Here is a 17,510-nt window from a genome sequence, read left to right as displayed (position 1 = left end):
CATGAACGCCCCTAACATATTGTAATTCCAGTTGTATATATTGTTTTTCTTCGTAATTTTATAATAGGTCTGAGGGAAATGTTGATATTCCCAACGGCATCATCTTTGTCCTCTGTCATTATGCGTTTGCATCTCTTGCATTATGTTACCACTTGCTATCTTGCTAAATTGTTAGCCTCTGTGGCTTCTAGACGTCGACAGTAATGTTAATATTGCCGTTGCTTAGCAGCGGCGTTTTCACGACTCAAACCATTTGAACGCCAAGCATATCGTATACACGACTTCCCATGTTGTAAACACAAGCTCACAAGTTTCATTTGAAGGCACCAAAAATCCTCTTGGTTTTGAACGTGCACTCGTGCAGCATTAGTCTGTAATGATAAAAGGACAGTCAGGTTGACGCAGTCTGCCTTTAGAGATTATGTGGAGGCAGCTGATGGTGTGCAGCACTGAGTCCAAAACAGATTTCCCCAAGGGGACAATAAAGTGTATCGTATCGTAAAAATGGGCTCTGGGCTGGAATTGACATATTCCCTACACATGATAGAAATCGTTATTTTTACAATCATTTTCTAGCCTCCCTCAACATACATGTTACGATGGGTTTCGGCAAGGCCCTCAACCCTCAACAGTACTCTGTGATCCAGTGACCAACAGAAGAAAAATGTGGTTCAACTGGCCTGCTCTCAGCTGACTGAAAGAAAATGTAGACCTTCACAGACATCTTTTAAGCTGAAATTCAATGACGTTAACATAACAAAAGGAAAGTCAGGCAGGTTTGTACATTCCAAATAAAACTAAATTTGCCATGTTAACACATATGTTCATATTTTGGCATCAATGATTGCACTGTGTACAGTTTGTATAGCCAAACCTCACAGCATCATTCACCACCAACTAGCCTATTGTCTACCATTGGCAAACAATGACAAGGGATTGTTTGGATTTTTACATACTGTACATACTTTGTGTGGCCATGTGTTTACTTCCATAATGTTTGTTTGCAGCAACATAATAAACAAAAGTTTGAAAAGAGCAATATTCAATTTTCATTTAATGGATCATGCCAGCCTTTAAGAAATAGTTTACATTTTTGGAAATAAACATACTCGCTTTTTATGAGAAGATTGATAACACTCAGTTGATAGCATAATTTAGCACAAAGAGTGGAAACAGGCTCACCAAATGTTATATTGCCTTTAATTTGTACAAAACTGTTTTTTCGGTTTATATGCGACACTCATTAGGCGATTTTGAGAGGGATGCCATCCCCCTTGTTAACCTGCCATCCACCCTCTCCATCTTCTAGTAGCAGAGAGTGCAGGGCAGAGTTTTTTTTTCAGTTCAATATGTTAGTCTAATCCAGTGGTTCCCAACCTGAGATACAACCCCCCAGGGGTGCACCAGTTTTAATCTGCTCTCAGGTCCAAACTAAATTTGTTCATGTATAACTAAAATCATAATAACACACTTACTGGATAATTTATACAAAAGTCTGTATACAAAACTATTTTACTTAGTAGCAAAATCTAACTAAATATTCTGCTTTAATCCATATTTGTTGGCATTTAGCATTTCAAAAACAAAATTTTCACTGCGGTCAAAAACCTATTAGCTCTCCGCTTGACACATACAAAGGGAGGCTCGCACCTCTATTAACGAACAACACTTTAAATTACATTTATTTAACCACAATAACCAAAAATCCATTTTGACTCTAACACTATATTAGTAAATGAATTAAGCGGTTAAAAAAAAAAAAATTGATGTATCTGCATTTGCTTGGTGAATCCGTCGCGACATCATCACTTTATTTATGTTGACAAACTGACGAGTTATATTCATTAATGGATGTTGATTTAAGTTGACTCCTCTGGTTGCAAAAATAATTCTGATTATACAGAAGTCTATGAGAAAATGACCCTACTTCTCACTTGATTTATTACCTTATTAAACATTGAAAACAAGAGTTTATGGTCTCAATCGCTAGTTTCATGTTTTCTTCAATACAGCATGATGTTCATTTAGTAAATTATGGTCCCATTTAGAGTCAAATAGACCATAAAGCAGGGTATGCTTTAGGGCGTGGCTACCTTGTGATTGACAGGTTGCTACCACGGCGTTGTCCGGTCTGGGAGTTGTCTGTGTTTTCGTCTTTCAACTTGAACCCTTTCACAGTGTGTTTTCAGTTCATGAGAGCTAATTGTAACATTTTGGTCGACTATAAATGTCTTAGTCAGCGTTCGGTTGTACTTAGCTCCACCCTCTCGTGTCACTTCTGGTTGAGAAAAACCAAGATGGCGACAGCCAAAAGCTAAGATGGCGACGGCCAAAATGCTGAACTTGACTTCAAAACGGCAGTCCACAAACCAATGGGTGACGTTACGGTGACATCACAGGTTTCCAACACAGGTATCCCTGATCATACTCAATAAGTGTCAACAATTAGCTCCCAGGACTCCAGCCTATGTTTTAGCCTCATGGGCTTTTTCATATAATACATGCCTACAGATGTGTGTGGTCATGTTCAGATTCCTTACAGTATGAAAGTTGACTTTTCTTTTCTTTCTACATCTTGTCCAATTGTGTAATTGTTCTTCAAAGTGTTTGTCAAATTCTCCATCCATCCATCCATTACCTGTAAATGCTTATCCCATTCGGGGTCGTGGGGGGGCTGGAGCCGATCCCAGCTGACATTGGGCGAAGGCGGGGTACACCCTGGACAGGTCGCCAGACTATCACAGGGCTGACAGATAGAGACAGACAACCATTCACGCTCACATTCACACCTACGGGCAATTTAGAGTCAACAATTAACCTGCATGTCTTTGGACTGTGGGAGGAGGCTGGAGAACCTGGGAGAAAACCAACGCTAACACGGGGAGAACATGCAAACTCCATACAAGGAAGGGCCAAAGAAGGGCCCCAAGCCGGATTCGAACCTGCAACCCTCTTGCTGTGAGGCTAACCACTGCATCACCGTGCAGCCCTCCAATGCTGACAAATACAATGAATTCTTGACATTTTTTAGGGAAAAGTGACAAAATGTAAGTATGTGTTAACACATGTAAACTTATGTCACTCAAACATTGTCAACGGCCTTCTGGTCACATTCCAGGACGAAAACTATGATCGTCTCGAGTGTGTGTCAGGTTGAACATTCTGCTGTAGGAATATGAAACAGTAGGAGGGAAACTGGTTATTCTCACTTAAGAGAGTGACACACACCCTGCCTCAATAAAGAACAAGTTAAAAAGATGACCAGTACAGCCTTTGGAAATTACACCTAAACCACTGAGTGACTCATTCACGCTGCATTTTCAGGGCGGGGGCTGTAGGTGTATACAGGGAGAGGCTGGTAGAGGTACAGGTGAGACAGGTGGCTTTCACAGATACAGTCTGTCTGGATTCAACAGCAGCTTACACATATCTCTGCATACAGACAACAACACCCCGCCAAGGTAAGAATGTCAGAGATTAACATGGGATGTACAGAAAAAGGATTTGATTGTACAGATTCATATACAACGACACAGATTCAGATTTTGTGTTTCTTGAATTTGTAAGACAGGATTTGATATTTATGAGTTTGATGTTTGAAACCCATCAACAATAAATGAAATGCTCATGCAGGAAAAGGTTGGTAGTTATTAGAAAGTTGAGATAGAAGAAAAAAACTGAAGTACAGAATATTCATCTTGAGCTTCGAACCTCAAATGAAATCACTGTTAATGAATCTGTTTTTACTGTTGCAACGTGATCACAGACACAACTGGTTTTATAGACTCCAGCTCCGCCTGCAGGAACATTTTCAGACAGGAAGTCATTTTAATATTTATTTATTTTTGTATTTGTTTGGTATGTGAGGTTTTGAACAGTACATACAGCCATGGGTGTAACCCAGGGTACATAGTTCAGCTGAATGTGCCATTCAGCTGAACTACTATTAGGATCTGTTAAGCTCCTAGTACATGTATGTAGATGTGTGTCTAGCCATCCCTGCTGCAGACAGTAACACTGTTTTTTTAAAGAGAGAGGGTCTGCTGTAGAATCTTTTCATCAACACTTCATGTCAAAAACTGAGATTTTAGATGTTACTGTAATGGACTTGAGTAGTAGTAACTGTGGTAGTAAGAGACGTTGTCTTAGTAGTTTTTGCAGTAATTCTGGCAGTAGCAGCTCTAGAATAGTGGTATCACCCGTAGAAAAAGTAGGATACAATACCATACTTGTTGGTTAGTGAGAAAAAGTTTAGCTCTGAGGTTGTAATGGTGTACATAAAACCAATGACACATGACTGTATCTTTCTATCTTTCTAAAAGTGGTGCTGAGGGTTTTATATGAAAAAAAACAAAACATTATAGAGACCGGAAATGCTCAACTTCAAGAACGTAGAGGCAAGGTGGTGCACCGAATGAAGAAGAACTCCCCTTCAAAACAACTGATACATAATTCTTCAAAATTAGCACAAACAAACTCTGAGATCTGACTCAATCTAATATTTGATTTAGAGCATACTGTGTATATATATATATATATATATATATGTCATATAGAGTCATATACTTAAAAAACTACAGTCACAAGAACGATACAAAGAAAAACATCTTAATTGATTTCTAGTTTTAACATCATATAATATGTTGTGATGGTTAAAATGAGTTCAGAATAATGTGAGCTAGATACACTGCGATATGTTGTGGGTTGAACCGTGCACTTTGGCTGATTTGGGATCAGAATCGGGTTCAGACTGAACATCGGAGACTCGACTTCGTTTGAACTCCCGAGCTCTGAATGAGTTAAATTAATGTTGGATTAACACCATGTCTTTCTCAGTGCTGAAAAATGATAATTGGGTAATTTCCATTTCTAAATTACCCCCCATTAGTCAGCTGATCATTAAAATGCATCATAAACATGATGTGAACATTCCTCTCTGTCACACACAGAGAGAGAAAGTCAGGTTTAACCAGCACAGATGTCACATACAGTCAGACCACGCCTATGACTCAGCTGTGTCTCAGGGTGTTAACTTGTCTAAATGAAAAGTCATCCTACTTGGCATCAGTAAGAGCGAGTTTCACTGAACTCAACATCTGTGATCGTCCCTCTGGGAAACAACCAGCTGATATGTCTGATGTTTTGTATTTTTAACTCACTTGCTTCGGGATGTTTCTTTAGTTTGTCACCAGAATAAGATAGATGCCTCATCACTGGCTCATTAACTGGGCCAGTTTTTCTCGATCAGTCGCGCCCAGTTCTTCATCCATTAATCCACGCCCAGACACCTGTTTCAGTGATGCAGCTTCATGGAAAGCACACGTCATCTGAGCCGAGGTCATGCGCCTGCGTCCTCTCTCACAGAGGATGTATTGTTTGAACAGCAGCCTCCAACTTTTCCCCTTTGTGGTGTTAAAGTATCTCTGCAATGTGGCAGATGAAATTTTCAGAAGCCGCACCTTGTCGCTCGCTGCCTCCATCAGCGGCAAAACGTCCCGTCTGATGACAGAACCACCAGCATAACAGCTATTTGGGTATTGGACCTACTTATTCAATTCATATAATCTGATTCTCAGTGATAGAAACACTGTTTTGACTGGATTTTTTAAAATCATACTTTTTAAAAGTCAGGTATCTTTTCATCAAGGGATCTTTGCAAGCAATTTTTTTCTCATTCATTATGAGATAGAAAACAATCATAGAAAAATAGGCCTGTGAGGCTGCTGGAAACAACTATTTTATTGTCTAACCTGAAGCCAACACGCCCAAACCTTCCAATTAATGTTGCACCAGCTGCTTATAGCGCAGTGGAACGCAGTCAACGTGAGAAAATGCAACTCGGCGAGTTATCCGTGACCAGTGCTTCCCCCCTGACAATCAGCTTTTGCTGTAACTCTTCATTAAAACAGACATGCAGGGTGCAGGCCGGGAATCAGGCCGGAAGGAATAAGCCATAAAATGTTGAAGCTGTGTAGAAACACACTTGGAAATATATTTAAATTCACTTTTTTGCGATGTATTTCCCCTTTCATGTATAGTCAGTCTTTTTTTTAAATGAAAACTGTCAACATGATGTCAGGTTGTTTTTTATTCCTCAGATGAGCTCACTCGACAGATTTCAGACAGATTTGTGCGAGGCAGCAGCGACACACCCTCGGTCTGTGACACACAGAGAAGCATGCAGCTCGGTCGCATTCCCGCACCAACATATGGGTGTATACAGGCCCTCTGTGTGTGTGTGTGTGTGTGTGTGTGTGAGACACAATGAAGAAACAGTCTGTCATCTTCTAAAGTGATGAACTATGGCGACACCTTGGTGCATGTGATGCACGGCGAGAGGAAAGTGTGTGTGTGTGTAGTGGAAGAGAGAAAGTTTGTGTTTGTGTGGGTGAGCGAGAGAGAGAGAAACTGAGAGGCAGAGAGGACGTTACATGATAGCCGAGCAAGTGTGTGCACTGTGGGTGTTTGTGTCGGAAAATAGATGCTTAGTCATGCTCGATTGTGTTTTTGTTTATATGGATAGAGTGACACAACGAGAAAAGGGAAACAAAAGAAGAAGAGAGAAATGTAGAGAGGTTGGAGCCATGTGTATCTTTTAGGCAGGTTTTTCCTGTATGGGATCATTGTATTAAACTGGTCACATGACTTTTTGTTTTTCAATGGGCCTAAAAACCCAGCAGAGCAGCTGTTTGATCGTGACAATGAGAGGAACAGCCAGTGTTACAATGTGAAGTTACTGATCTGTTGTGAGCAGTTTATACACATAGACTGTATATAAGAAGTGGACGTAGTCACCGTGACGTCACACATTGGTTTGTGGACTGACGTTTTGAAGCCTCGAGTTCTGCATTTTGGCTGTCACCATCTTGGTTTTTGGCCATCGCCATTATGGTTTCTTGGAACCAGAAGTGACACGAGAGGGTGGAGCTAAGTACAACTGAACGCTGGATAAGACATTTTTAGGCGTCCAAAATGTTACAATTAACTTTCATGAACTGAAACACACAGTGAAAGAGTTCAAGTTGTAAGACAAAAACACAGACAACTCCCAGACCGGACAACGCCGTGGTAGCGACCTGTCGTAGCCACGTCCTAAAGCATAACCTGCTTTATGGTCTATTTGACTCAAAATGGGACCATCATTTACTAAATGAACATCATGCTGTATTGAAGAAGACTTGAAATTAGCGATTGAAACCATAAACTCATGTTTATAATGTTTACTGAGGTAATAAATCAAGTGAATTGGCTTCACTTCTCAGACCCGGAGGTTGCCCACTGTTAAACACTCGGTTCTCTCTTTACATTGGGCAGAACGGTGTTAACGGTGTTATGGCTATTATGACCTAATTGTGAAGTTATAACAACACAGAGTTTTGTAATTTGTGTGTCAGATTGGTCTCACATGACAAGAATGCCAATTATAGACAGACATTCAACCTTTAATTTGATCTTTAATCAAACTTAATTCATGTTTAACTCGACTCCATTTTATTTATCCTTTTGTTGACCAAAGAGTTAACGTTTTAATGACACTTTGGTTTCATTATGAACAATAAGTCATTTTGTTAGAGTCAGTTTTAAAGTTCTAATCCTTAAGATTTTAATTAAATGAAACCCTGTTTTTTTTTAATAGGATTTATGTTTGGCACTTTTTCAGCAATAGCCATTAAATGTATACAACTCTCGATATTGTGGTTTTCATTGTTAGTGGCGGAGTCCGCCATTCCGCAAAGGATTCACAGGAAACAATGCAGCATGAATATAAAAAATATTAAATGGTGTTAATCTGTTTTCCCTCCATTGTTTTGTTTGATACAGAATGCGTTTTCTCTTATCCTTTAAAGAAAGTTTTAGCTTTAATCCAGTTTTACAAGTAATATTACGGTCATATTAACAAAAAGAAGATGACAATTAACTATGAACAATGAGCAAAATAGGAAAATGAGTAAGAAATCAGAGGGGATTTGGATGTTATGGTATAATGACTCTTTCGATAAATCATCATCTAAATACTACCTATTATAAGAGCCTTCAGTGTTTTCCCTCTTGAATTTTACTCTCGTGCACTGATTCGTTTAAGCTGAACAGCCAATCAGAGTGATTTCTCTCTGCTGCTGATTCAAAATGCTGAATCAGCCAGAAAAACTCCGCCACGGGCAGACAAGAGCCGACCGTGCGGGACACCGAAAAAACTAGGCTGGTGTGTCAGGGCCTTAAGATACGACATTTACATCGGAGCTCTGACCGATGTTTTTAGCTCCATCAGTCAGGATTTGGCCCCATCTGGTGGCAGAAAGCAGCACCAAATTTGTGAATTTTGCTCTCATGAGCGGGGGAGGGGATGTGAACGTTTTTATTACAGTACTGAGGAAGATCTAATGTTTCATAGGGTATTATTAGTGTATTTTGTCTTCACTGCTGATGACCATTTGTAACCATCTTTTTTCTGTCTATGCCCTCTCTCTGCAGCACAATGAGTGGACCTGAGTCAATACCAGGTAAACCTGAACACACCATGCATTGCTCACACTCATCATCATTATCATCATTATCAGACTGGCTCATTAACTCTTGTGTCCGTCTCTCCAACCTTTGGTTTTTCTCCTCTTTCTTTCCTGTTCCTCTTGTCCAGCTGGTGATCCGGCTGTGAAGGTTTACAACACCCACCACCAGTTCAGCCATACAGGAGCAGGGCTGGACAGCTCTGTTGGCGCGCAAGGTAAACAAACACCTGATGTTACACTTCCTGGAAACACACATCAAAAACCTTACCTACAATTTGCTCTCGCACATAGTTGATTAACGTTCCCGTTTCCTCCACTCTCGTCTTCTCATCCTCTCTTTTTTTTTCTTTCTCCCTCCCCTCTCCCTACATCAGTGTTCACCAGTGGAGGAGGTCTGGACACCGCTGGAGGAGATGGCAAAAGTAGGTTTGTGAGCTACGATGGGTCACTGGGGCGTAATCCCGGCATGACGACCTGCACCTCCTGCCAGCAGCAGGTCATGACCAACGTCACCTACAAAGCAGGGACGTACGCCTGGCTGATGTGCTTACTCTTCATCTGCTGCGGGTGAGTGTGTGCTTTAGGCGCTTGTGGGCCTTTTAACAAGGCCACATTAACCTGTTAGGGGGCTGTATGGCCCCTACAGACCACCTTACACACATCTCAGTTACCTCCAAGTTTACATTAAGAACGGCGCACACAGCAGACTAATGCAGTAGAGTTGATATTGTACTCCAGTGGGGCAATAATCCCTAACAAAGTTTCAGTTAATCAAATGAACAAATGGCAGCTGACATACAGTAACCTTGAGGCCTCAGGGCAAGTGGCTTTGGTGTAATGTGAATATGTCCCTCACCTCACCAAAAGTCCTCAAAGTGTGCAAGAGGGCATTGTCCATATTGTCTTAACAGTCAAATATACATATCTTACATGACATATTACAGTAAGAGTATATGTACGAAGCGAAAACAAAATAGACAAACATTTGAACAGATTTGGACAGTAGTATGGTATGTTAGACCTTGTTGCATCTTCTAAATAAATAAGTATTTTAAAGGACCATAGGGTTGGGAATCACCAGAGGCCCCATGATACGATCTAATTGCGATTTTAAACATTTTGCGATATGCTGAGTATTGCGTTGAGATATGTAAGGGATAATATACAGCGAGCCGGTCATCATCCTGAAGGGGTTTATTTCACAACAATGACCCGCTTGCTGTACATTATTCTGCTTATTACACGGCTACTTAAGAAATCAATAATTTTACAAAAAACGGTCCTCCAGAGTTTGACACCAGAACTGCGCCCATAGCAACGGTCTGTTATACACAGCAACGGTCTGCTATAAAGAAATAACAGACCCTAGGACGCCTTGATTGACCAATTAGAATCGAGTATTCAACAAAGCTGTGTAATAAATTGCGATACATTGCGATTTATTCCTTTTTCAACTGCAAATTATGCAGTTTGTCAACATCTATTTTATCGAATAAGATACAGTTTTCACTCTGTTCATCTCAGAGTTTTCATTTACATATCTTGAGGTCAGAGGTCAAGGGACCCTTTTGAAATGCCAATTTTTCCTCGCCAAGATTTTGCATAAATTTGGAGCGTTGAATATTGTTCTTCCCAACAAGCTAACATGACATGGTTGATACCAATCGATTCCTTTTTAGTTTCATATGATACAGTAGTTTAGAAGGATCCAGTAGAAGGATATTTTAATTTCTCTTTTTGCTGAAGGGAGGGTAGTCTAACATTATATAAATCTCTTTAATATAAATCTAATGCAAGATTCACATTTCCATCATCCCTTGGGAGATTTACAGCAACAAAAAAAGTAATTAAGGTGCGTTTTGCCGTATGCAAAGGACAACAATCCCGTTTCTGTACCGGGGCTTTATTTTCCACAACAAAATGAGATTGTGGAAACAGACAGATGTTAGTCTTTATAGTCATTAATGATTGAAAGTAATCTCTCCAGAGAGTGGGTATTTTTTATATACATATTTGGATTATGATGGACAGTCTGGTGATTTAATTCATATTCATTTTCATGATTTGGCATCCACGGTGAGGCGAAAATATTATGGTGATGAAGTCCATCTAGCAGGCACAAAGCTGACAAATGGGCCTCATTCACTCACTCAGTGGCTGTAATAACCTTTAGCAGCTGGCCTATTCAAATTGTTGTTTTGTTTTCCATAAATATATCGTAGGGTAACAAAATGGTCAAAACAAAGCAAATTCTTACATACAGCTAGATGACACTAACTGTGTGTGTGTGTGTGTTTCAGGTTAATCCTGTGCTGCTGCCTGATTCCTTTCTTCTTGAAAAACTTCAAGGATGCGTACCACACGTGCCCCCGCTGCAACAGAGTGCTGCACGTTGACAAGAAACAATGCTGTAAATGATGGACATGAGGCAGACATGGAGCCATAGATATAAGAAATAACATCCTGTTACCTTTGTCTTATCAGTTGCACCATTTTGTGAAACTTACGGAGAAAGGTCGCAGTTCAAATGTAGCTTATTCTATGGTCGAGCCATTGCATTGGCCGAGGCAATATCAAACATCATATTATTAGCAAGCAGGTGGAGTCATTGTGTTATCAGAGCTTAAATACCATGTGCTCACTTATTTGTAAAGATCTGGTAAGTTATATTAACCCATTTGTGCCTAAAGACTAGGCTAAATTTAGTATGATTAGGAAAAATGCAACATTTTTGTTCTTGTACGGACATACTATGGGCAAGAATCAAACATCCTATCTTTGACATTTTTGGATAACATGAAAAATCACATTTGTATCAATGGTCAAAGTCAGGATTTTGGAAAAATGAGGAAAAATGCTGACATTGTGTGTATATTAAATGTCTTCCATATGAAATATCTTTACACTATGTGTGTATATCTTTGATATTCAACTTGTTATGAGTTCATAGATACCAAATACTTGATTGTGCTCATTGTAGTTTCTGAGATACAGCCATTTTCTTATCGCACTATATTTAGTCTTTGAGCACATGGGACTACTGTTTTTATTAAATTATGAAATATATAGAAAAACAGTCGTCACATGTACCCAATGACTAAATATAGTATGATAAGAAAAACTCCCAGAAAACACTTCCACCAATTCAAAATTCTAAATTTCAGTTGCGGGCACAAATGGGTTAAGCACACCCCATTCACTTTATGGGAGCCGTTTTATTTATGTCCCAATCCAGCAGAAAAAAAACTTTCTCCATTAACCTTTTCAGAAACTTCTGCATACATCATGTTGTTAAAATGAAGGCTTGTATATAAACATTATCAAATACTATATGTTCTAAGGGTGTTCATTTGAAATTTAATCAAACCAGCTATCCATTTGACGGGATCGTCACAACTTTACGCCTCCCAGCCTCAAAAGTGATGCTTTCTGAGAGAATCCTCGAATCGTGTGTATATGAGTTGATAGAAATGGTAGTTCTCTCTGTTCACAAACTGATCATTTAGGCCGGGAATTTGACTCCATCCCCGGCCATGCTGTCCACGCAAACCACTCATGTGTAGGCGAACCCTATTTGTTGATGTAATGGGTATAACTGATTTCTCACTTTTTCTTTGTTAGATCACAGCAAATGTTCATTCACCTGTGTCCGTAGTTCTATTTTCTTGTGTACACACACATTCAGCGAAAGTCAGCATAAGCTAGAACAATCTAAGTGTAATACAAATGTTTATTCACCAGTTTCCGTAAAGCAAACAGCACTAAAGTGGCCAAATGATTGTGTGTACACCTATAGTATTGTACTGTATATAACCTAAACTTACACTTGTATTACTTGTGTCATCGATTGTATGTACAGTCCTACTGATAATCTAATAAATAAAGCACATAATCTGAAAGCATAGCCTACATGTTTAGCTTTGTGCTCTTGTACCTGAAGGTTCCTGCTCTGAGTCTGGCTCTGAACCGTCCACTATTCGAGAGACAATAGACAATAACATAGATATTGTAGTTTAGGCTACACTAAGACACAACATACTGTGCATAAATCTGAATTTGGCAAATTTTCTCAAATTTGGCAAAAATATTCTCTCTTTGAGAAACAATATTTTACATGTAAATGATCGTGTCAGTTTGCCATATTCTGATATTGTGCAACATGCTTTCTTAAAAAGGTATAATATGTCACACTGTCTGTTCCTGTTTGTAGACACACGGCATTCAAAGTTGGCTACTCCTCCTCGGCTCAAAGAGCGAGCGGAGGAGAGAGAGAGCAGCGATGGTCGAGCGAGCTATAGAGTGACTGAAGAGAGGGAGCGGGGTTAGTGAGAACAAAGCAGTGAATCAGAGAAATAAAACATTATTTTCTTATTGTTTTCACAGCGCTTACATTCTAAAACACAAATACACACATCCACAACTCCGCACAAGGTGGGAAGGTGCCGAGTTGCCGGATTTTGAATGAATACAGCCGAAGGGCAGGCTTCATTCTGTCCGCTGTGGATCAGCGCTGCTTTCGGTCAAACTCAAACTGACACACCGATAGCAGCACTCTGCTCGATTAAATTTCACATGCTTGATCGAATTCTAAACGACCAATTAATTGATTGTCGATTAATCGTTAGCATCCCTACTCCAAACACTTTCAGGGGAGGCTCAGTGAATGGATGTGAAAAAAATATTACATTAGTTATTACATTAGTTATAAAAAGAAGATCACATAAAATAGCCTAAAAGCGCCTGGGCTTTTCATACACTACATGCCTACAGCTGTGTGTGGTCATATTTAGATTCCTTACAGTACAAAAGTTATTTTCTTCCAACCTTTCTATCTTGTTCAATCATGTAATTGTTCTTCTCTTCCATGCTGACAAACACATTGAATTCTTTACTTTTTGGGGGGAAAATGTCAATGTCAAAGATTTTAACACATTGTAGCCGATGATGATCGAAAGACAAAGAGTACTGAAAGATGATAATAATGAAATTATTATTTAATTCTTGAAACCCCTCTCCCAGAAACTGCATCTGACCTTTGGGGCCACTAAGTGCTGAGGCTCTTAATTTAAAACTGGCCTGGTTATACTCACGGAGGAAAAACACAACACAACTTAGTACCCTTCTGACATTTAAAGCTTCAGTAGGCAACACTTTTTTGGCATCATTGGGCAAAAATTCCATAATAATCTTTCAGCATATTGTAATTCAAGTGTTCTGAGAGAAAACTGGACTTCTGCACCTCCTCATGGCTCTGTTTTCAGACTTTAAAAAATCTAGCCCATGACAGAAGACTTTGACCAATCACAGGTCATTTCAGAGAGAGAGCGTTCCTATTGGCTGTGCTCCGGTCATGTGACCGGTGCTTGGTATTTCCTGAAGAGATCTTAACATGGCTGTCGGGTCACAAACTTTCTCATTTCACAGTACACTACAAGATGATTCTGAAAACATTTGAGGAGAGAAATAGGCATTACAGTAACAGAATATTGATTCATATTTGATCAGCGCTGCCTAGTTTGACCGTTGGTCGGAGTTTGCGAGTGATTGACAGCCGGCTCTCATAGACGGCAGCTGGACAGCAGACTCCAGATCAGCTCTGATTGGTTGTTTTCCTCCGGTCAGTGAAGTCTTGCAGATGCCGTTAGGAGCACCGGAGGACACAGAGGTACATGTTTTTTTTTTCAGGTTACCTGTACTACTCTCAGGATATAGCGACCGTTTTATAAAAATAACTTTTTTTACTCATATTTGCTCCAATCTCGCTTACTTCAGCTTGAAGTTGTTTATTGAAGTACGGGTCAAAGGCCCTGATGTCTGGTCTCTTCCCAAAGACTCAGAAAAGCGGTGGAGACCAACCAGTAAGACATTAAGAACTGATGATTAAGAATGAAACTAATTCTGCCATTAAAATGTACATTAATTAATATGCCATGTTTAACTAATCATCTAAAAAGAACTGAAGTTGTGTACAAGATGTAGCTTTCAAGCAGAACTGGAGAAACAAATGAAGAAACAGAGGGGATTTTATGGCCTCCTCCCTGGGTTTTTACGGCTGTCTACATTCCTGAGATATTGGACCCGGGCACAAAAAAAAACATGCAGCTGTGAATAAGACTAAATAAAACTGACATTTAATGCAAATGAACATGTATGGAATTGATGTGTTATGCTTTGTCAACATAGGTTCTAGTAACAGGAACCTGTGTTGCTAACAAACTAAAGGAAGTTAAAATAATTATAAGCTGTAGATCCAAACCTTCCTGTTATATTAATCACTTGGTAAGATCTTGCCAGCCTACATATAGATTATTTCTATATATGTATATTATATGTCCCCAGAGATCTTACACAGAAATTTGGGCGCACATTAAAGCCTCAGTTAATCTTATATTTTGATATATATTTGAATCTAGTTGAAGTGTATTACACCTTTTTAACGTTGATTATGAACCATATATAATTGAGTTCATGATAATCAACTCTGTTTACATTTCCCCTTAGTTTCATGTTAAGTTGGCAAATTTTATACAGTATATAAACATGTATAGGCCTGTCTTTTGTAGTGTTTGTATACCTACATGTTATGATAACAAGGTTGATCTACGTTGTGTAATTGGAATTCATTTTAATTCCACTGATCATGTTTTATTCAGTGATTTATATCCTATAAATGTTTGGTAACATTCTGTAGCAGATCAAACAGATCAACATCACTGGCAATAATGGAATCAATCGAGGAAATCACTAACGCTATAGATCACAAAAAATATGCAGTAGGGGTATTCATTGATATCAAAAAAAGCTTTTGACACAATCAACCATGACATATTAATCAATAAACTGGAAAGCTATGGTATCAGGGGTATAGTATTAGATTGGGTTAAAAGCTATTTAAGTAGGAGACAACAGTTTGTGATGTTGGGCAATTTCTCTTCGTCATGTTTGGATATTGCTCGTGGTGTCCCCCAGGGGTCAGCGTTGGGCCCTAAATTGTTTATATTGTATATCAATGATATATACAAAGTATCCAAGGTATTAAAATTAGTATTGTTTGCTGATAAGACAAATGTTTTCTGTTCTGGGGAGAATTTAAAACAACTATTGGAGGACATCACTAAAGAAATGAGCAGAGTAAAAACATGGTTTGATAGAAACAAATTATCATTAAACTTGAACAAAACTAAAGTAATGTTATTTGGTAAAAATGTAGAATTAATACACAAGTACAGATACAGATAGATGGGGTTGAAATTGAAAGAGTTCATGAAAATACATTTCTCGGGGTGACAATAGATGATAAAATCTGCTGGAAATCACACATTAAACATGTAGAAAATAAACTGTCAAGAAGCATCTCAGTATTAAACAAAGCCAAACAGGTTCTGGATCAGAAATCCCTCCACATTCTCCAATGTTTACTAGTTCTACCATATTTAAATCACTGTGCGGAGGTCTGGGACAACAACTACAAATGTCCATTACATTCACTATCTATTCTCCAAAAAGAGCAATACGGACTATTTACAAAGTCGGATATCTGGATCACACCACCTCAATATTCTTACAGTCAAAATTATTAAGATTTGCAGATTTAGTGGAATTTCAAACAGCACAAAAAATGTTTAAGGCTAAAAATAAAGCGGCTACCAGGAAATATTAAAAAATTGTTCAGTGATCGAGAGGGGGGTTATAAATTAAAGGGATAATTTAATTTAAAAACTCTCAGTATTCGTACAACCATGAAGAGTTTTTGTATCTCAATCTGTGAAGTGAAACTATGGAACAGTTTTAATGTGGCGCTAAAGCAATGTCCAAACTTAAACCAGTTTAAAATAAGGTATAAAGACATGATTTTCTCAAGGTTCAGGGATGAAGTGGGGGTTTGACAATCACAAGGTGTTTACAGGGGTAACTGTTAATTTATTACTGTTTATTTATTTATTGGTTACTTAATATTTATTCTGTATTAGTCCATCTTCCTATATTTTCTGTAAAGAATAATGCAAATTTGTGGATATTTGATTTTGGGTATAAGAATGATGTATGCATGGTCGGATGCTGTGTATTGTATATATGTCTATAAATATGTACAGTATATATATATGTATATGTGGTATGCAGTGTGCGCATGTAGTGCAATGCGTGGTGTATGTATATATATATATATATATGTGTATATATATATGTATATATATGTATGTGTATGTGTATGTATGTATTGCATGTTGTATTGCATGTGCATATTGTATATTATAAATTGTATATTATAAATAATAATATGCGCATATAAGAAAAAATAACAAATAGTCAGTATGATTAAGTTAAATATGTAAGTAATGAATTTGTATTCTGGATTGATAACAAATTCATATATTGATAAGGATAATTATATCAGTAATTAATTTGCATTTCTGTATGACAGAAATTAATGGTAATAATTATAGTTAGAATAATTATAAATAATCATTATAGTTAGACAAATTTAGGAAAATTGAATTAGAGTATATGTATGGCTCAATAAGGAAGCTGGTTAATTATTAATAATTGACTTATGGAGAAGGGGTGGGATTAAATAAGTTTGTACTTCTCACACCTTTTCGAATATGTAAATCAAGGCATCAAGTGTTTGACAATTTATTTTTTTCTTATGCTTTTCATTGTATTTAAATACTACTTCTTTTTGACTGTCCACTTGTTGGTATGATCATTCTCTTTTTCTTTATTTTGTATTTTTTTTGTATTCTACATTTTCAAAATAAATTTTGAAATGAAATGAAATGAAGTCCAGATGTTAAGTTCTTTTTATAAAACGGTCGCTATATCCTGACAGTAGTACATGAAACAGGTAACCTGAAAAAAATCATGTGCCTCCGGTGTCCTTCGGTGTCCTCCTGTGCTCCTAACGGCATCTGCAAGATTTCACAGACCGGAGGAAAACAACCAATCAGAGCTGATCTGAGGTCCGCTGTCCATCTGCCGTCTATGAGAGCCGGCTGTCAATCA

The 17,510-nt window shown here is 38.3% G+C and overlaps 1 protein-coding gene across 1 annotated transcript; it reads left to right on the top strand.

Annotated features, from left to right (window-relative positions):
• The first annotated feature begins 3,313 nt into the window (after positions 1 to 3,313).
• On the top strand, positions 3,314 to 12,411 carry LOC119501742 (lipopolysaccharide-induced tumor necrosis factor-alpha factor homolog). The gene is made up of 5 exons (XM_037792320.1): positions 3,314 to 3,461; positions 8,473 to 8,501; positions 8,636 to 8,722; positions 8,882 to 9,074; positions 10,808 to 12,411. Exons 2-5 carry the CDS (start codon positions 8,477 to 8,479, stop codon positions 10,923 to 10,925), a joined length of 423 nt encoding a protein of 140 aa, XP_037648248.1. The 5' UTR covers positions 3,314 to 3,461; positions 8,473 to 8,476; the 3' UTR covers positions 10,926 to 12,411.
• Positions 12,412 to 17,510: the final 5,099 nt, after the last annotated feature.

This window comes from Sebastes umbrosus, chromosome 14, assembly GCF_015220745.1.
Source record: "Sebastes umbrosus isolate fSebUmb1 chromosome 14, fSebUmb1.pri, whole genome shotgun sequence".
Taxonomy (NCBI): Eukaryota; Metazoa; Chordata; class Actinopteri; order Perciformes; family Sebastidae; genus Sebastes; species Sebastes umbrosus.
This window is presented reverse-complemented; position numbering and strand designations above follow the sequence as displayed.